General features: G+C 42.2%; 1 protein-coding gene across 5 annotated transcripts in view; it reads right to left on the bottom strand.

Annotated features, from left to right (window-relative positions):
- Positions 1–7188: 7188 nt before the first annotated feature.
- Positions 7189–22011, bottom strand: part of LOC106602826 (stromal interaction molecule 1) — a 113219-nt gene continuing 98396 nt past the window's right edge. For all 5 annotated transcript variants that reach the window (XM_014195730.3, XM_045716807.2, XM_014195728.3 and 2 more), the window contains 2 exons: positions 18656–18719; positions 7189–15787 (listed from right to left, as the gene is read on the bottom strand). In XM_014195730.3, coding sequence (XP_014051205.2) covers positions 15367–15787; positions 18656–18719 — 485 coding nt within the window. In that variant the 3' untranslated portion in view covers positions 7189–15366. The remainder of the gene's footprint in view (positions 15788–18655; positions 18720–22011) is intronic.

Here is a 22011-nt window from a genome sequence, read left to right as displayed (position 1 = left end):
TTTGTAGTCCTGTTGCATACTTTGCTTCGTCCCGCAACAAGCCCTTGTTTACAGACGGCTCATTGCGGAAGCTTGATTAACCAAATTGAAACTATGCGGTTTCACCAAAATAACGTTTCCAGTCAACAGAGGCATGTTTAGTATCTATAGGAACAATATTTACAATTTCACGTGTTACATTTTTATTAACATTCATTTAAACAGTGAATCACATTGAGATAAAACTATTTTTACAAGAGAGCCCTATATACGTTTACAAATAAAAACCCAATATCAATAAAACACTATAAAACACAACTTTAAATATATTAAAGAAAAGCAATCCTATTCTGTAACACAAGTCTCCAATCAATAATGTAAAATGCTTGAAAAGCACCAGAATATCTAATTACAAGGAATTCTGCATATTGTTCCATACACAAGGGGAAAAAAAACTAAAAGCACATTTTCCCAATTCTGTGGAGACCAAAGGGATCTCCAGAGTTATCCATCCCTGAGAACGGGTTTGGTCATTTGTACGTCTAATATTAATCAATGAAGTAATGAAAGTTTCTGCAAAACTGCTTTGTAAATAAATAAAAGAGTGCAGAATACAATGATGAGTCTTAAAACCATCCACAGCGATAAAACGTATTGCTGAATGGAATACTGAGTCCAATGGTTTCGAAACAGAGGCTGCTGCGTGAATATAAATAATGTCACCATAGTCCATTAGAGGGAGAAGTGTTGTTTGAACAATCTTCCTTCTATTTTCAAAACTGAGGCCGGATTTATTTCTAAATAAAAACCAAATCATAGATCTCAGCTTCTTTGTCAAGTTTTCAATGTGTGTTTCAAAAAACAACTTGTCATCAATCCAGATACCCAAGTACTTATAGTGAGAAACTTGCTCAATTTGGGCTCCATTTGGAGTGTAAATACGCAAGTCCTCAGGGTCAAGACCTAGAGAACAGCATAAACTTGCTTTTATTTGCATTTAACACTAATTTAACATCAGTAAGTGATTTTTGGATTGAGTCAAAATCATGCTGAAGGTCACAAATGGCCTGTCGCACTGTATAAATATCTGTGTCATCTGCGTAGAGATGAATGTTACAGGTGTTAACAGTATTTCCAATGTAATTTATATACAATGTGAACAACAATGGCCCCAAAATTGAACCCTGGGGTACCCCTTTAAGTACTTCAAGAAATTTGGATTGAACCCTGTCTATCATAATAGCTTGGGTTCTGTCACTAAGATCATTCTGAAACCACAAACAGGCATCAGTGCCAAGGCCTAACACAGACAACTTACTCAATAAGATAGAATGATCAACTGTATCAAAAGCTTTTGACAAATCTATAACTAGGGCAGCAAAATTCATCTTAGCATCCAAAGCATTGACAATATCATTTAGAACTGATGTGGTTGCATTAATAGTACGGTGCCCTGGTCTAAACGCTGATTGATGTACATTCAAAATAAAGTTCACAGATAAAAAGAGAACGAAGTTGCACATACACCAAGGTTTCAAGAATCTTAGCTAGACAAGAAAGCCTTGATATGGGACGATAGATATCAAGATCACAACAATCACCTCCCTTATGTAGGGGCAGCACATCAAATGATTTCCACACTTTTGGAATATTTCCTGATAAATATTAAATTAAAGATGTGAGTTATTGAACCAACAATAAGGGACGCTGCACACTTGAGCAGACCTGGATCCAAATGGTCGCCCCCTGGAGATTTCTTAATGTCTAATCCCAACATCACAGCAAGGACTTCATTGTCTGTGTCTGTGAATAAGGAAAAACCCTGTCCAACATTTTCAAAATTATTCAGTAAAATTCCCCCATCAACATCCAGTACATTGTCACAGTGAGTAGGTTTTTGAATTCTATCAAAGAGAGAGCTTAAAGAAGTAAAATGTTGATTAATTTCATTAATTATATCACATTGATCAGTAATAGTGTCAGACGCTACATTAATTTGTAAGGGAAGAGTAAGGGAACTGTCACGTTCTGACCTGTAAAGGTGTGATTTGTTAGTGTTTAGTTTGGTCAGGACATGGCAGGGGGTATTTGTTTTATGTGGTTCAGGGTGGGTAGGTGTATTCTGTTTTGTGCTTGTCACCTGACAGAACTGTTAGTGTCGTTTCTGTTAATTGTATACGTGTTCATTTTGTTTCTCCTTCTTATATTAAAAAGAGAAGATGAGTATACACTTCCCTGTTGTGTCTTGGTCCTCCACACACGCGTTACAGGAACTCTTTAATGTTTTCACAGTTTTCCAGAATTTATATGGATTTCCAGTACAGTCAGCTAGAGTGTTAATATAATAATCAGACTTTGCTTTTCAAAGAAGTTTTACACATAGATTTCTCAATTTTCGGAAGGATTGCCAGTCCCGGCCAGAGTCAGTACATCTAGCCATGGCCCAGGCAGCATCTCTATTGTGTATGAACTCAGATAATTCAGGTGTGAACCAAGAATTCAATCTACTTTGAAATCTTAGTTTTTTTAAACAGGGCATGCTTATCTGCAATGTTATTAAAAACAGTATTAAAGTGACTTAGAGCCAATTCAGAATCCGGTATTGTCACACATGCTCTCTCTCCGGCGCTCTAGGTCACCATGCTCCTGAGCCTCAGCCGGATTGACAGGTTCCTTGATCCCCGGGAATGTCCCTCAGCCGTCCTGCGTCTGGGAGGGGGTACTGTCATGTGTGCTCCCTCTCTGGCCTCTAGGTCATCAGGCTGCTCATTATCCTGCACACCTGTCACCATCGTTACGTGCACCAGCGCCTCATGACACTCACCTGGACTCCATTACCTCCTTGATTACCTTCCCTATATATGTCACTCACTTTGGTTCTTTGCCCAGGCTTTATTGTTTCTGTTTCATGTCTGTGCGTTGTTCGTGTTTTGTATTATGTTTTGTTTATTTATTAAATCACTCACTCCCTGAACTTGCTTCCCAACTCTCATTGTTACAGGTATAGCTAAGACACCATTAAGATCACAATGGTAGACATCATGTAAAAAAGCTTGTTCACAAAATAGTTGAAAATGTATCCTGGTAATAATACATGGTTTTCCCTATGAGTCCTAACATCTCTAATACAAACAATAGGACAGTGATCACTAATATCAAGGGAGAAAACACCAGTAGCCACAAATCTCTCTGGAGTATTTGTAAACATAAGGTCAATTATTGTTGATTCAGTAGAATCCCTCAGATTTGCATATGTGAGTTTAGTAATCAACTGAGTGAGTTTTAGGTTATTACAAAAATCCTTTAAACAGTCTGAGTCTTGAGTTCCCCAGGACAGGGTAAATTCACCTATGACCAACATTTCAGAAGTAGAAAAGGAAGCTATTTAGTCAGTGAGACTAGTTAACAAACATTTCTTAGCGGAGGGAGGGTGGTAGACTCCTAGAACAGTTACTTTATAATTAGAACCTAGTTGAAGACTTAAAGCTATAAATTCTAATTGTTTAGGACTGGACAATGCCTTTAAAAGAGACACAAAGGTTACTTTTTGTATAGATAGAATGGGCAAAGGTGGTGGTGTTGCTATCAGCCCTGAAAACCATCAATAGAAACCTCAAAATCCACAGTTCTCAGATAACCATGTTTCTGATCAAATACAAATATCTAGATCCACCTGGTCAGCCCAGATCTTGATGTAGTCCATTTTTAGCAAAAGGCTGCGAATATTTAGGTGCATGAATTTCAAAACTTTTCGGGCTTTATAATCACCTGGAGTGTCAAAAGCCGGATCATTACTTGCCAATCTATTATTGATAACCAAAGGCTGCATAGCAATGGAAATTAAATTGTCAAAATTGACCCTAATCCGCACTACATATTGTGTACCTCTCACTATTGGCGTTGAGACGTAATAATAGTACGCATTACCTGAGACAGCAGCGGCTTCAATTTACAATACAAAGTAGTAAAAATGCTAGGCAGTATCCTCCTTTCTAGCCATAGCAAGGCTAGCAAAAGAGCATAAGAGTCCATTTCTTAGAGCTGCCTTGTAGTGATTAGATATGTCCTTCGCTGTCAAATAAGCGTTTAAAACACGTTTGTATCCAGGGTCGCCCATTTTCCGCCTGTAGGCTGCCATTGTAGTCCATTCCAGACCACACTGTCACGCGAGAGCGAACTGCAATTTAATCTCCCACTTATACAGCGGAAAATGGTAAAAACATGTTTTAACCTCTATGGGCTAGGTGGGACGCTTGCGTCCCACCTACTCAACAGCCAGTGTAATCCCGTGGCGCGTTATTCAAATACCTTAGAAATGCAAAACCTTCAATTTTTCAAACATATGACTATTTTACACCATTTTAAAGATAAGACTCTCGTTAATCTAACCACACTCTCCGATTTCAAAAAGGCTTTACAACGAAAGCAAAACATTAGATTTTGTCAGCAGAGTACCCAGCCAGAAATAATCAGACACCCATTTTTCAAGCTAGCATATAATGTCACATAAACCCAAACCACAGCTAAATGTAGCACTAACCTTTGATGATCTTCATCAGATGACAACCCTAGGACATTATGTTATACAATACATGCATGTTTTGTTCAATCAAGTTCATATTTATATCAAAAACCAGCTTTTTACATTAGCATGTGACTAGCATGTGACTAGCATTCCCACCGAACACTGCCGTTGAATTTACTAAATTACTCACGATAAACGTTCACAAAAAGCATAACAATTATTTTAAGAATTATAGATACAGAACTCCTCTATGCACTCGATATGTCCGATTTTAAAATAGCTTTTCGGTGAAAGCACATTTTGCAATATTCTCAGTAGATAGCCCGGCATCACAGGGCTAGCTATTTAGACACCCAGCAAGTTTAGCACTCATCAAAGTCAGATTTACTATAAGAAAAATTGTATTACCTTTGCTGTCTTCGTCAGAATGCACTCCCAGGACTTCTACTTCAATAACAAATGTTGGTTTGGTCCAAAATAATCCATCGTTATATCCAAACAGCGGCGTTTTGTTCGTGCGTTCAAGACACTATCCGAAAGGGTAAATAAGGGTGACGAGCATGGCGCAATTCGTGACAAAAGAATTCTAAATATTCCATTACCGTACTTCGAAGCATGTCAACCGCTGTTTAAAATCAATTTTTATGCCATTTTTCTCATAAAAAAGCGATAATATTCCGACCGGGAATCTGCGTTTAGGTAAACAGACAAAAGAAAATAAAGCATTCGGTCGACTCGGGCACCCGCCTAAGCCCATAGTACTCTGAGCGGCCACTTGCCAAAAGCGATAAAGTGTTTCAGCCAGAGCCTGCCTCGATATCGTTCAGCTTTTTCCCGGGCTCTGAGAGCCTATGGGAGCCGTAGGAAGTGTCACGTTATTGCAAAGATCCTGTCTTCAATAAAAAGAGCCAAGATGAAACACAACTTCTCAGACAGGCCACTTCCTGCATGGAATCTTCTCAGGTTTTGGCCTGCCATATGAGTTCTGTTATACTCACAGACACCATTCAAACAGTTTTAGAAACTTTAGGGTGTTTTCTATCCAAAGCCAATAATGATATGCATATTCTAGTTACTGGGCAGGAGTAGTAACCAGATTAAATCGGGTAAGTTTTTTATCCGGCTGTGTCAATACTGCCCCCTAGCCCTAACAGGTTAAATGCTTTCTTGATAGCGAAGGACACATTCAACACGTCGAATCGTAAGCATTGTCCCTAGAGATATTGGATATGTCTCTTTTGCCTGGAAATGTTATTTTAGTGAAACCGAATAGTTTGGTTGATCAAGTACGCCAAGCTACGGAAGCTTCCACAACGAGCCGTCTGTAAACAATGGCTTGTTGCGGGGCGGTCCGTATATACAAGACTAGTAAAGGCCCAGTGCACAACTTTTTATTTGGTTACTAAATGTATTTGAGTGTTTACCAGCATTTATAACTTGTCTGATGATTATCTGTTCAAAACAGTTCATCTTATAATACTTGTGGAATATAAAACACTTGCTTGGTACATGTTTTCCAGTTTCTTGAAGTGCTTTGCAAATGCAACTTATTTCTACGTGAAAATTGAAATGGTATATTCATTCCTTTTCACTAGATGCTCTTATCTAGAGTAACTGGATACATGTTCATACTGGTTCCCCGCAGGACTTGAACCCACAACCTTAGCATTGCAAGTACAATACTCTATCAACTGAGACACAACACACCATCACAAACCACTTGATGTCTCAATGTACTCAATTACTGTATTGTGCATGTTTTTCTTCATGGTGATTGAACATCTACAGGTACTAACCTAGATGACCAGCCTATGTGCAATACAGTGATGCACATTTGGTTTGTAAGGATGGTCAATTAATACTACACAAAAAGTGGTTGTTTTCCATGTTATTTGATTAAGAAAAATATTTAATTTGATGTGGATGTTTTGTTTTTACCCATAACTCCTCTGTTCTCATCCTCATAGCCTTCTACACCGTGAACCATCAGATCCTCCTCTCCACCCTCTCAGGACCGGTCATCTCAGTCTCTGCACACTCTTGGATTGCATCCTACCTGGCAGTCTGCTCCTACCAGGTGACGTGGAGAGGATCTGTGTCTGCACCACGTACACTCACTACTGGTGTCCCCAGGGCTCGGTTCTAGGCCCTCTCCTCTTCTCTCTATACACCAAGTCACTCAGCTCTGTCATATCCTCACATGGTCTCTCCTATCATTGCTATGAGGATGACACTCAACTACTTTTTCTCCTTCCCACATCTCTGTGTTCCTGGCAGATATCTTAGCTTGGATATTGGCCCACCACCTCAAGCTCAACCTCGACAAGATGGAGCTGCTCTTCCTCCCGGTGAGGGCCTGCACGCACCAAGACATCACCATCACGGTTGACAACTTCACAGTGTCTCTGTCCCAGAGTGCAAAGAACCTTGCCACCCTGTCATTCTCTGCACCCTGTTATTCTCTGCAAGCATCAAAGTAGTGACTTGCTCTACAAAATGTGGGTGTCAGAAAGGGCACCCTTAATTCCCGCGACTATGCCCTATCCCCTACAAAATACTACAAAAGTAGTGCACTTTATATGGATTAGGACTCATACTCAGTCACACAGCTGAGTTAAAGGAGAGAAGAGAAGATACCTATCTGTGTTCATAATCATATTCTCCTTAACAAGTGAATGACACAATCAGAGATTTATATTTATTTGCTTTGCAAAACAAGAGGAAAACAAACTGTCTTCAAAGTGCTGATTATTCCCAGACAGGGAGTTAGATGAAAAGCCAAGTCATGATACACTCAATAACATGCATACAATAACTATACTGAAACAGAGTAAACAGTGTTTGTGTGTGTATTTGTTACAAACCTTTAAATAACATCTTTATCTACAGGTGGAAACAACCTACAGGGCACAAACTGGTTGAATCAACTTTGTTTTTGACAACGTATTGTGAAGTGGAATTTGACATCACAATATGTTCTCAACCACAGGATTATGTCATCATGGTAACCACATTTCAACATAAACAAACCATTTAAAAATCTGTTGAATTTGTACCTTTAAAACAACGTCAGATCTTCAAAGATCAGAAGAAAACAGTAGGCTTAGCAGCACCTCCTAGTGGAGAACTGATCTACAGCTACCCTTTAGTCTCCCATCAAGGTTTTTAACCAAGCCCAGCGCTGCTTAGCTATGATATCAATCACTGACTATTATCAATGTGCTATCATGACAATGACTGTAGAACACGCCACTTAAAAATTAAATAGATCCACTGTTGCTATGAAAGTCATTCCAAAGGGTAAGTTTAACAGAGCAAATGAATGATGAAAGGCCTAGGGTTTCAAGCTCTGGTTGATTTCAAATGTAATGATATTTAGTGATATTGAGTTGTGTTTGGTTGTCAACGCAGCCAATTATCAAAATTTGAAGGAGATGTATCTCCTGCTTGGAAGATTTAAATTGCATTTAAAGACTTGATTTTCTCCTATTCTTTAACTTACTTTTTGGTTGAGATTGAGTATGGCCAGTGTATCTATGTATGCGGATGACTCAACACGTCACCTACTACAGTGACTGAAATGACTGCAACACTTAACAAAGAGCTGCAGTTAGTTTTGGAATGGGTAGCAAGGAATAAGTTACTACTAAATATTTCCAAAAATAAAAGCATTGTATTTGGGACAAATCATTCACTAAACCCTAAACCTCAACTACATCTCGTGATGAATAATGTGGAAATTGAGCAAGTTGAGGTGACTAAACTGCTTGGAGTAACCCTGGATTGTAAACTGTCATGGTCAAAACATATTGATACAACAGTAGCTAAGATGGGGAGAAGTCTGTCCCATAATAAAGCACTGCTCTGCCTTCTTAACACTATCAACAAGGCAGGTCTGTGGTTTTGTCCAACCAGTTGTGTGGTCAGGTGCCACAAAGAGGGACTTGGGAAAATTGCAGTTGGCTCAGAACAGGGCAGCACGGCTGGCCCTTAAAAGTACAAGGAGAGCTAACAATGATATGCATGTCAATCTCTCCTGGCTCAAAGTGGAAGAGAGATTGACTTCCTCATTACTTGTTTTTGTAAGAGGTGTTGATAAGCTGAAAGTACCGAGCTGTCTGTTTAAACTACTAGCACACAGCTCGGACACCCATGCACACCCCACAAGACATGCCACCAGAGGTCTCTTCACAATCCCCAAGTCCAGAACAGACTATGGGAGGCTCACAGTAGTACATAGAACCATGACTACATGGAACTCTATTCCACATCAGGTAACTGATGCAAGCAGTAGAATCAGATAAAAAAAAAAACAGGTAAAAATACATCTTATGGAACAGCGGGGACTGTGAAGTAACACAAACTTAGGCACAGACATGCATACACACACATGATAACATGCGCACTATACACACACGTACACATGGATTTTGCGTTGTAGATATGTGGTAGTGGAGTAAGGACTTGAGGGCACACACTTAGTGTGTTGTGAATTCTGTAATGAATGTGTTATGTTTTTAAAATTATATAACTGCCTTAATTTCGCCAGACACCAGGAAGAGTAGTTAATGGGGATCCATAATAAATACAAATAACAATCATTCATTTGTAGACAAACTGGAATTAAAGCCAGACTAAGTCCGTGGCACAGATGGAACTATCCAAGCAGAAGATGCATTTTCTTCAAGTTTTGATATTTAGTGGCATTGAAAACTGAACAATTCAATATCACTTTTGAAATACAATAAATAGCCTACTAACCTCTACCGGTATGGTGGGTCCCCCTCGGGACGGTTGAGCTAATGTAGGCTAATGCGATTAGCATGAGGTTGTAAGTAACAAAATTTCCCAGGACATAGACATCTCTGATATTGGTATAAAGTTTAAATTCTTGTTAATCTAACTGCACTGTCCAATTTACAGTAGCTATTACAGTGAATGAACACCATGCTATTGTTTGAGGAGAGTGCACAGCTATGGACTTGAAAAGTTATTAATAAACCAATTAGGCACATCTGGGCAGTCTTGATTAAAAATGTTGAACAGAAATGCAATGGTTCATTGGATCAGTCTAAAACTTTGCACATACACTGCTGCCATCTAGTGGCCAAAATCTAAATTGTGCCTGGGCTGGAATAATAATTTATGGCCTTTCTCTTGCATTTCAAAGATGATGGTAAAAAAAATACAAAAACACACATGGATATTTATTTGTATTATCTTTTACCAGATCTAATGTGTTATATTCTCCTACGTTCATTTCACATTTCCACAAACTTCAAAGTGTTTCCTTTCAAATGGTATCAAGAATATGCATATCCTTGCTTCAGGTCCTGAGCTACAGGCAGTTAGATTTGGGTATGTCATTTTAGGCAGAATTTGGAAAAAAAGGGTGTGATCCTTGTGGACAAGTTGACAAATTATACACTATATGACCAAAAGTATGTGGACACCTTCTTTTCGAACATCTCATTCCAAAATCATAGGCATTAATATGGAGATGGTCCCCCCTTTGCTGCTATAACAGTCTTTATTCTTCTGGGAAGGCTTTCCACTAGATGTTGGGACATTGCTGCGGGGACCTGCTCCATTCAGCCACAAGAGCATTAGTGAGGTTGGGCACTGATGTTGGGCGATTAGGCCTGGCTCGTAGTCGCCGTTCCAATTCATCCCAAAGGTGTTCGATAGGGTTGAGGTCAGGGCTCTGTGCAGGCCAGTCAAGTTCTTCCACACCGATCTCCACAAACCATTTCTGTATGGACCTCGCTTTGTGCACAGGGGTATTGTCATGCAAAGGACCTTCCCCAAACTGTTGCCCCAATGTAGGAAGTACAGAATAGTCTAGAATGCCATTATATGCTCTAGCGTTAAGATTTCCCTTCACTGGAACTAAAGGGCTTAGCCCGAACCATGAAAAACAGCCACAGACTATTATGCTTCTTCCACCAAACTTTACAGTTGGCACTATGCATTGGGGAGGTAGCATTCTCCTGGCATCAGCCAAAGCCTGATTTGTCTGTCAGACTGCCAGATGGGTGAAGCGTGATTAATCCCCCAGAGAACGCTTTTCCACTGCTCCAGCCGATGCTTGGCATTGTGCATGGTGATCTTAGGCTTGTGTGCAGCTGCTCGGCCATAGAAATCCATTTCATGAAGCTCTAGATTAACAGTTATTGTGCTGACGTTGCATCCAGAGGTAGTTTGGAACTCGGTAGTGAGTGTTGTAACTGAGGACAGACGATTTTTAAGCGCTATGCACTTCAGCAGTTCTGTGAGCTTGTGTGGCCTACCACTTCGCGGCTGAGCTGTTGTTGCTCCTAAACGTTTCCACTTCACAATAACAGCACTTGCAGTTGACCAGGGCAGCTCTAGCAGGGCAGAAATTGGACAAACTGACTTGTTGGATAGCTGGCATCCTATGACGGTGCCACGTTGAAAGTCACTCAGATCTTCAGTAAGGCCATTCTACTGCCAATGTTTGCCAATAGAGTGCCACGTTACATGGCTGTGTACTCGATTTTATACATCCGTCAGGAACGGTGTGGTTGAAATAGCCGAATCCACTAATTTGAAGGGCTGTCCACATACTTTTGTATTTAGAGTATGTTGGATTCACGTCTCCAACTTACCCAAAAATAAAAGATAAAGAATGAGATTAAGTCAGTGGCTCAGATGCAACTATCCAAGCAGTGGATACATCTCCTTTTACATGTTGATGTTTGGTTGCATTATCAAATAGGCTAAAGTTAAGGCTATCTTACAAATTAATTTAACATTCAACTTTAAAATGAGTAACATCCATGGCCACATATTGAGGTTACCGTGACTATAAATGTCTTCTTTTTCTACCCCTTTTTCTCCCCAATTGGTATTACAGTTTTGTCCCATTGCTGCAACTCCTGTACGGACTCGGGAGAGGCGAAGGTCAAGAGCTGTGCACAACACAACCTTGCCAAGCCGCACTGCTTCTTGACAAAATGCTCGCTTAACTCAGAAGCCAGCTGCACCAATGTGTCAGAGGAAACACCGTACACCTGGCGACTGTGTATTGCGCCCGGACCGCCACAGGAGTCGCTAGAGAGCGATGGGTCAAGGACAACCCAGCCAGACAAACCTTCCCCTAACCCAGACGACGCTGGGCCAATTGTGCACTGCTTCATGGGTCTCCCGGTCGTGGCCAGCTGGGATCAAACCAGGATCTGTAGTGACGCAGCTAGCCCTGCGATGCAGCCTTAGACTGCTGTGCAACTCAGGAGGCCTCAAAAAATGTATTCTTATGTAATAATATCAAGTGTGCATGTCCAAGATAGCATGCATAGGTCACTCGCAGATCTGTGGATATGTTCACAATTGCTGGAACAATCTGTGCAGAATCTCGAACTGCATTTATCACTTGCACTATGTACTTTTAATGTAATATCATCTACAATCTAGGTCATTTTGTTCTGCTATAAGATAAAGCACAGTGATAAAACATTAATATGTTGTATAAATTAACAAATATCTGGCATTGCATTCCCATTTGAACTTTGCTGTGCAAATGCACAGCAAAGTTCAAATGGGAATGCAATGCCAGATATTTGGCATAAACATTTCGCTGACAACTTAACAAAAAAATCTGACATTGTTTGTTCATTGGAATTTGGTTGTGCTTTTAGATGGTCGAAAGCATAGCGACTCCGGGATGCTGGCCTTCTAGGCAGAGTTGCAAAGAAAAAGCCATATCTCAGACTGGCCAATAAAAAGAAAAGATTAAGATGGGCAAAAGAACACAGACACTGGACAGATGAACTCTGCCTAGAAGGCCAGCATCCCGGACTCGCCGCTTCACTGTTGACGTTGAGACTGGTGTTTTGGGGGTACTATTGAATGAAGCTGCCAGTTGAGGACTTGTGAGGCATCTGTTTCTCAAACTAGACACTCTAATGTACTTGTCCTCTTGCTCAGTTGTGCACCGGGGCCTCCCACTCCTCTTTTTATTCTGGTTAGAGACAGTTTGCGCTTTTCTGTGAAGGGAGTAGTATACAGAGTTGTACGAGATCTTCAGTTTCTTGGCAATTTCTCACATGGAATAGCCTTAATTTCTCAGAACAAGAATAGACTAACGAGTTTCAGAAGAAAGTTACTTGTTTCTGGCCATTTTGAGCCTGTAATCGAACCCACAAATGCTGATGCTCCAGATACTCAACTAGTCTAAAGAAGGCCAGTTTTATTGCTTCTTTAAATCAGCACAACAGCTTTGAGCTGTGCTAACATAAATTGCAAAATTATTTTCTAATGATCAATTAGCATTTTAAAATGATAAACTGGATTAGCTAACACAATGTGCCACTGGAATACAGGAGTGATGGTTGCTGATAATGGGCCTCTGTACACCTATGTAGATATTCCATAAAAAATCTGCCATTTCCAGCAACAATAGTAATTTACAACATTAACAATGTTGACAATGTATTTCTGATCAATTTGATGTTATTTTAATGGACAAAAAATGTGCTTTTTTCAAAAACAAGGACATTTCTAAGTGGCCCCAAACCTTTGAACGATAGCGTACATCTTTGGCAGGATACATTGGGCCGGTTTCCCAGACATGGATTGAGCCTAACTTGGACAAAAAGCACCTTCAAAAAATTGGGACACATCTACTCATTCAAGGGTTTTTCTTTATTTTTACCTTTTTCTACATTGTAAAATTATAGTGAAGGCATCAAAACTATGAAATAACACATGGAATCATATAGTAAACCAAAAAAAGTGTTAAACAAATCAAAATATATTTTATATTTGCAATTCTTCTAAGTAGTCACCCTTTGTCTTGACAGCTTTGCACACTCTTGGCATTCTCTCAACTAGCTTCACCTGGAATGCTTTTCCAACAGTCTTGAATGAGTTCCCACATATGCTGAGCACTTGTTGGCTGCCTTTCCTTCACTCTGCAGTAAAACTCATCCCAAACCATCACAATTGGGTTGAGATTGGGTGATTGTGGAGGCCAGGTCACCTGATGCAGCACTCCATCACTCTCCTTCTTGGTCAAATAGCCCTTACACAGCCTGGAGGTGTTTTGGGTCATTGTCCTGTAGAAAAACAAATGATAGTTCCACTAAGCACACACCAGATGGGATGGCGTATCGCTGCAGAATGCTGTGGTAGACATGCTCGTTAAGTGTGCCTTGAATTCTAAATTAATCACTGACAGTGTCACCAGCAAAGCACCATCACACCTCCTCCTCCATGTTTCACAGTGGGAACCACACATGCAGAGATCATTGGTTCACCTATTCTGTGTCTCACAAAGACACGGCGGTTGGAACCAAAAATCATCAGACCAAAGGACAGATTTACACCGGTCTAATGTCCATTGCTCGTGTTTCTTGACCCAAGCAAGTTTCTTCTTATTGGTGTCCTTTAGTAGTGGTTTCTTTGCAGCAAATCGACCATGAAGGCCTGATTCACGCAGTCTCCTCTGAACAGTTGATGTTGAGATGTGTCTGTTACTTGAACTCTGTGAAGCATTTATTTGGGCTGCAATCTGAGGTGCAGTTAAATCTAATGAATTTATCCTCTGCAGCAGATGTAACTCTGGGTCTTCCTTTCCTGTGGTGGTCCTCATGAGAGCCAGTTCCATCATAGCACTAGATGGTTTTTGCGACTGTACTTGAAGAAATTTTCAAAGTTCTTGACATTTTCCGGATTGTTTTAAAGTTATGATGGACTGTCATTTCTCTTTGCTTATTGGAGCTGTTCTTGCCATAATATGGACTTGGTCTTTTACCAGATAGAGCTATCTTCTGTATACCACCCTTACCTTGTCACAACACAACTGATTGGCTCAAACAAATTAAGACGGAAAGAAATTCAACAAATGAACTTTTAACAAGGCAGACCTGTTAATTGAAAGGCATTCCAGGTGACTACCTCATGCAGCTGGTTGAGAGAATCCTAATGTGTGCAAAGCTGTCATCAAGGCAAAGGGTGGCTACGTAGAAGAATCTCAAATATAAAATATATTTAGAATTGTTTAACACTTCTTTGGTGTTATTTCATAGGTTTCTTCATTATTATTCTACAATGTAGAAAACAGTAAAAATCAAGAAAAACCCTTGAATGAGTAGGTGTGTCGAAACTTTTGACTGGAATCAACTCCATTCAAATATATAAATATTGAACATATGTGATCTATCTGTACCCACAGCCTCCGGAAAAGTAAATTACTTAGTACCAAACCCCCTTCAAAACATAAACTAAAAAAACACTTAAGTACCCTTGAAATTATAAATTACAAAAATAATATCAAATAAAACCTTGCTGGCCTGAATGGTCACAAACAACTTTATAAATAATATCTTTAATTATTGCTGCATTCGCATTTAAAGCTTAAGACATTTCTTCAAGGCTTGGCCGACTCTGTTTTTAAGCTACAGCGGTAATGCCGTATAAAAGCAAATAACTATTAGAAAAGAGTGGGAGTCTGTCTGTCTATTTGAACTGTTATGTCCAGAGAGAGACATCTCCGATAAGGCATTAGACAAGAATCGCATCCATGTAAATGCCATTTAACTAGGTCTTCTTTAGTCCATGTAACTTATTTATTTTTTCTTTAGTCTATGTAACTTATTTTTTTGTTTTTAGTCAATGTAACTTATTTTTTTTTCTTTAATTCATGTAATTTATTTATATGTCTTTAGACCATGTCACTTATTTATTCTTATTCCACGGCCATGTTCTAATATTCATACTAGTTGTAGACCCCTTCGAATGCATGCCCAATACACTGGTTTATTCTAAGTGGTATGCTAGCCTATAGTGTGAACAACGGGAATGTAGCTCTTCCTCTGTGGTGCCTCCCTGTGATTTTACGCCTACTTCCTCTTCTTGAAGATCTTGAAGGTGTGTTTCTTGCGCCCGTTGCCCGAGTCGATCTCTTCGCCCGTGAAACAGCTGTCCTCTTCCAGGGGACTCTTCTTGGCCTGCATGTGGGGGACACGGCTGTCCCCCTTCCCCGACCGCACATCAGGGTCAAAGGAGGCGGGGCATAGGGAGTGTGTGGAGTAAGCAGGGGCGAGGGCGGGACTTCCTCCGCCGCGGAGCTCCCCGAGACTGGAGCTCTTCTCCAGGCCGTATGACATAATCATGGGGCTGTCAATGGGAGCCCTGCTCTCATTGGAGCTGTGGCCCTGCTGGGGGAGGGGCTTTGGTGGGAGGGGCTTAGATATGTAGGTGCGCTGTGATTCGCTCTGGGACAGGAAGAGGGAGGAGTCTGAGTCAGACCGGTTCAGATCCCTGAGGGATGGAGAGAAGAGAAAGAGAGAGAGGGAGCGACAGAGCGAGAGTAGGTGAGAGAGAGAGGGATAGGGAGAAAGAGAGAGGTTAGGCTGACAAGATACATAAAATAATTGTCAGCAAAAACAAGCTTATAAAAAAGCAACTATCAAAAGCTTTCTACAGCAAATTGAAATCAGATGTTTACACTAGAATCTAGATCTACAGATAAATGCAGTTAGCCGGGGGGGCACGTACAGGATTAAGGGATGGAGAGGGGTGAGGGAGGGGGTAGGTAAAGAGAAGGGGTGAGGGATAGGGTAGGTAAAGAGAAAGGGGTGAGGGATAGGGGAGGTAAAGAGAAAGGGGTGAGGGATAGTGTAGGTAAAGAGAAAGGGGTGAGGGATATGGTAGGTAAAGAGAAAGGGGTGAAAGATAGGGTAGGTAAAGAGAAAGGGGTGTGGGAAAGGGGAGGTAAAGAGAGAGGGGTGTGGGAAAGGGGAGGTAAAGAGAAAGGGGTGAGGGATAGGGGAGGTAAAGAGAAAGGGGTAAGGGAGAGGGGAGGTAAAGGGAGAGGGGTGAGGGAGGGGGTAGGTAAAGGGAGAGGGGTGAGGGAAGGGGTAGGTAAAGGGCATGGGGTGAGGGATAGGGGATAGGGGAGGTAAAAGGGAGAGGGGTGAGGGATAGGGGAGGTAAAGGGAAAGGGTGAGGGAAAGGGGAGGTAAAGAGAAAGGGGTGAGAGATAGGGGAGCTAAAGGGAGAGGGGTGAGGGAGGGGGTAAGTAAAGGGAGAGTGGTGAGGGAAGGGGTAGGTAAAGGGCAAGGGGTGAGGGATTGGGGAGGTAAAAGGGAGAGGGGTGAGGGATAGGGCAGGTAAAGGGAAAGGGTGAGGGATAGGGGAGGTAAAGAGAAAGGGGTGAGGGAAAGGGGAGGTAAAGAGAGAGGGGTGTGGGAAAGGGGAGGTAAAGAGAAAGGGGTGAGGGAAAGGGGAGGTAAAGAGAAAGGGGTGAGGGATAGGGGAGGTAAAGAGAAAGGGGTAAGGGAGAGGGGAGGTAAAGGGAGAGGGGTGAGGGAGGGGGTAGGTAAAGGGAGAGGGGTGAGGGAAGGGGTAGGTAAAGGGCATGGGGTGAGGGATAGGGGATAGGGGAGGTAAAAGGGAGAGGGGTGAGGGATAGCGGAGGTAAAGGGAAAGGGTGAGGGAAAGGGGAGGTAAAGAGAAAGGGGTGAGAGATAGGGGAGGTAAAGGGAGAGGGGTGAGGGAGGGGTTAAGTAAAGGGAGAGTGGTGAGGGAAGGGGTAGGTAAAGGGCAAGGGGTGAGGGATTGGGGAGGTAAAAGGGAGAGGGGTGAGGGATAGGGCAGGTAAAGGGAAAGGGTGAGGGATAGGGGAGGTAAATAGAGTGGGGTGAGGGATAGGGGAGGTAAAAGGGAGAGGGGTGAGGGAGGGGGTAAGTAAAGGGAGGGTGGTGAGGGAAGCGGTAGGTAAAGGGCAAGGGGTGAGAGATAGGGGAGGTAAAAGGGAGAGGGGTAGGGGAGGTAAAGGGAAAGGGTGAGGGAAAGGGGAGGTAAAGGGAAAGGGGTGAGGGAGGGGGGAGGTAAAGGGAGAGGGGTGAGGGATAGGGGAGGTAAAGGGAGAGGGGTGAGGGATAGGGGAGGTAAAGGGAGAGGGGTGAGGGATAAGGGAGGTAAAGGGAGAGGGGTGAGGGATAAGGGAGGTAAAGGGAGAGGGGTGAGGGAAGGGGTAGGTAAAGGGAGAGGGGTGAGGGATAGGGGAGGTAAAGAGAGGGAGCCAAGGTAAGAAATGGAGAGGGGAGAATAAAGAGAAGGGAAGAAGATGGATGGAGGGCTAGAAGATGAACAAATGAAGTGTGAGACTATACTAGTCCCATGTGGCTCAGTTGGTAGGGCATGGGGGACCAGTATGGAAAATAAGTATGAAAATGTATGCACTCACTACTGGATGTCGGTCTTGGATAGGAGTGTCTGCTAAATGACTAACATGTAAAAATATAATGAGCAACTACAGATTAAACATCTCATAAGAGAGACATATATGAGAAACATGCATGGGTCAAGCTGGGCCAGCTCATCCAAGTTCCAAGTCATGCTGAGCGTGTGTGTGTGTGTGTGTACCCAAAGCTGCATGAGTCTAAGCGTTGGGATCTGGCTGTGAGTGTGTGTGTGTGTACCCAAAGCTGCATGAGTCTAAGCGTTGGGATCTGGCTGTGAGTTTGTGTGTGTGTGTGTGTACCCAAAGCTGCAGGAGTCTAAGCATTGGGATCTGGCTGTGAGTGTGTGTGTGTGTGTGTGTGTGTGTGTGTGTGTGTGTGTGTGTGTACCCAAAGCTGCAGGAGTCTAAGCGTTGGGATCTGGCTGTGAGTGTGTGTGTACCCAAAGCTGCAGGAGTCTAAGCGTTGGGATCTGGCTGTGAGTGTGTGTGTGTGTACCCAAAGCTGCAGGAGTCTAAGCGTTGGGATCTGGCTGTGAGTGTGTGTGTGTGTGTGTGTGTGTACCCAAAGCTGCATGAGTCTAAGCGTTGGGATCTGGCTGTGAATGTGTGTGTGTGTACATAAAGCTGCCAGAGCGTTATGGACTGGCTGTAGCGCCCCCTGTGGGTGGGAGATCAGACAAAGCCTCCAGAGACTGGAAATGGGAGGAGTGGAAAAACAAGTGCCTTCAGAGGACGGACGGATGGATGGACGGGGAGGGGGGGGGACAGCGAGTGGGGAGGGATGGGAGAGGGAGGAAGAGAGAGAAGGCATTGGAAGGAACTCCAGCTGGCCAATGGAGTGGCTGCGAAACTGGTGAGCGTGGGGCTGGGGTGGGCAGGAAGATTATAGACCACATCCCTTGCCCTGAAGACCTCCGGGTGAGCCCAGCCCCTCTACCAACCTCTGAAAGCCCAGGGCCAGTGAGGGGTCTCCCGGGCGCTGTCGCAGGGGCATCAGGTTGGGAGCTAAAGGAAGAAAGGAACACAAAAACGTTATACACTGTATACTGCAGACACACATGGACACTGATCACAATGACACACAAATACAGTATAATCCTCCACAGAGAGGAATGTGATATTAGGGTATATCTGTACTGATAAAGCCTGGGAGTGTTTAGGCATAATGAAGCTGAGATTGGAGGTGGGAGTATGCAGAGCCAGACTCAACTGCACTGCTGGAAAAATACTAAAGTCCTTAGCACACAGAGTCCCATGTATGTTTGCAGTAAAGTTTGCAGTATTATTATTTTTTTAAATATAATATTTTATTTGTTGTATTTTTTTCACTCCAAATACAGCCATATACATAAGAACAAAAACATACAGACGCACACAAACGACTACATCTCATCTGTCCAGACACGCATGCTCACACCCCCATCCCTAGTGCCCCCATTATTGTTTGCCACTTGGCCTTAAATTGTACCAATTAGTTCTCCTCGGTCACCCATGCTATTTCAATAATAAATTATAAAAATTTTCCAATGTGTTAATGATGGCGGATTGTTTGATTTCCATGCTTTAGTATACGTTTTTTCAAGATGAGCAATGAAAAGAGAATCGTCCAGCCCATTGGGTATCTCACTGCACCCTCAAATGCCATGTCTTGAAATATGCAGACAGACGGAATAAAACTACATTTACATTGTAATACTTCTGACAGCCAGCTTTCTAGCTCCGCCCATCGTTTTTGGACTTCATAGCGTTCCAAGAAAGTATGGATTACTGAGTCAATCTTAGTTTTACACTTAAGACATGACTCTGTCATTCTGCTGTAGAATTCATGAATTTTGTCTCTTGAATAAAACATTTTATACATTTGTTTATACTGGATTAAGCGTACCTTTTCGTTACTGGTAATTTTGTTAGTTATGCTCCAACTTTCCCTCCATCTTGTGCCAACAGTTCCTTTTAAGTATTTTTATTCTAGATTTTTTTTTTAGGGGTAGGTCAGCTTTAATATTGCAGATCAGATTGTAGTTCACATCAATGTCATTGTCTGCATAATTTCCAATTTCCCATATATTATTTTGTAAATACAGTATATATATATATATATATATATATATATATATATATATATATATATATATATATATATATATACACACACATATATTATTTTTAATAAAAAAAATAAAAAAAAATTGATTTTCCTTATTATTTTCCCCTAACCCTACCACCCCTCTCCTGTTTGGACTAAACTAATGGACAACAACACTTAGGCTTCTACTTCCAGCTTATACATACTACACTGCTCAAAAAAATAAAGGGAACACTAAAATAACACATCCTAGATCTGAATGAATGAAATAATCTTATTAAATACTTTTTTCTTTACATAGTTGAATGTGCTGACAACAAAATCACACAAAAATAATCAATGGAAATCCAATTTATCAACCTATGGAGGTCTGGATTTGGAGTCACACTCAAAATTAAAGTGGAAAACCACACTACAGGCTGATCCAACTTTGATGTAATGTCCTTAAAACAAGTCAAAATGAGGCTCAGTAGTGTGTGTGGCCTCCACGTGCCTGTATGACCTCCCTACAACGCCTGGGCATGTTCCTGATGAGGTGGCGGATGGTCTCCTGAGGGATCTCCTCCCAGACCTGGACTAAAGCATCTGCCAACTCCTGGACAGTCTGTGGTGCAACGTGGCTTTGGTGGATGGAGCGAGACATGATGTCCAAGATGTGCTCAATTGGATTCAGGTCTGGGGAACGGGCGGGCCAGTCCATAGCATCAATGCCTTCCTCTTGCAGGAACTGCTGACACACTCCAGCCACATGAGGTCTAGCATTGTCTTGCATTAGGAGGAACCCAGGGCCAACCGCACCAGCATATGGTCTCACAAGGGGTCTGAGGATCTCATCTCGGTACCTAATGGCAGTCAGGCTACCTCTGGCGAGCACATGGAGGGCTGTGCGGCCCCCCAAAGAAATGCCACCCCACACCATGACTGACCCACCGCCAAACCAGTCATGCTGGAGGATGTTGCAGGCAGCAGAACGTTCTCCATGGCGTCTCCAGACTCTGTCACGTCTGTCACGTGCTCAGTGTGAACCTGCTTTCATATGTGAAGAGCACAGGGCGCCAGTGGCAAATTTGCCAATCTTGGTGTTCTCTAGCAAATGCCAAACGTCCTGCACTGTGTTGGGCTGTAAGCACAACCCCCACCTGTGGACGTCGGGCCCTCATACCACCCTCATGGAGTCTGTTTCTGACCATTTGAGCAGACACATGCACATTTGTGGCCTGCTGGAGGTCATTTTGCAGGGCTCTGGCAGTGCTCCTCCTGCTCCTCCTTGCACAAAGGCGGAGGTAGCGGTCCTGCTGCTGGGTTGTTGCCCTCCTACGACCTCCTCCACGTCTCCTGATGTACTGGCCTGTCTCCAGTGCAGCTCATGCTCTGGACACTACGCTGACAGACACAGCAAACCTTCTTGCCACAGCTCGCATTGATGTGCCATCCTGGATGAGCTGCACTACCTGAGCCACTTGTGTGGGTTGTAGACTCCGTCTCATGCTACCACTAGAGTGAAAGCACCGCCAGCATTCAAAAGTGACCAAAACATCAGCCAGGAAGCATAGGAACTGAGAAGTGGTCTGTGGTCACCACCTCCACAACCACTCCTTTATTGGGGGTGTCTTGCTAATTGCCTATAATTTCCACCTGTTGTCTATTCCATTTGCACAACAGCATGTGAAATTTATTGTCAATCAGTGTTGCTTCCTAAGTGGACAGTTTGATTTCACAGAAGTGTGATTGACGGAGTTACATTGTGTTGTTTAAGTGTTCCCTTTATTTTTTGGAGCAGTGTATATATATTTTACGGACACAATGTATTTTACAATAGTCATCTTCTGTTTGTTTTTAATCCCATCCTTCAGCTACCCTCAACCCCCCTTCCATCAATCTCAGAAGACCATCTTGTTGGATTTCTATTTGCCATATATTTTTAACTGTGCTGTTTCATAAATGTTCTGAACCTATATACATTTTATGGACACAGTATATTTTACATTAGTTATCTTGTTGTTTTTAGTCACACCATTCAGTTCCTTTTAAGTGTTGGTTCCAATAGTTTCTATTCTTTAAAAAAATGTTCTTAATATAATGCAGCAATGAAAGTTATTTTGAAAGAATTTTAAAATGGGCAGTCTGTTGTAGAATGAGAGTTTCGGCACAGATACTGTATACACACTGTGTACAAAACATTCGGAACACCTGCTCTTTCCATGACACTGA

This window comes from Salmo salar, chromosome 04 (genome assembly GCF_965601325.2).
Source record: "Salmo salar chromosome 04, fSalSal1, whole genome shotgun sequence".
NCBI lineage: Eukaryota > Metazoa > Chordata > Actinopteri > Salmoniformes > Salmonidae > Salmo > Salmo salar.
This window is presented reverse-complemented; position numbering and strand designations above follow the sequence as displayed.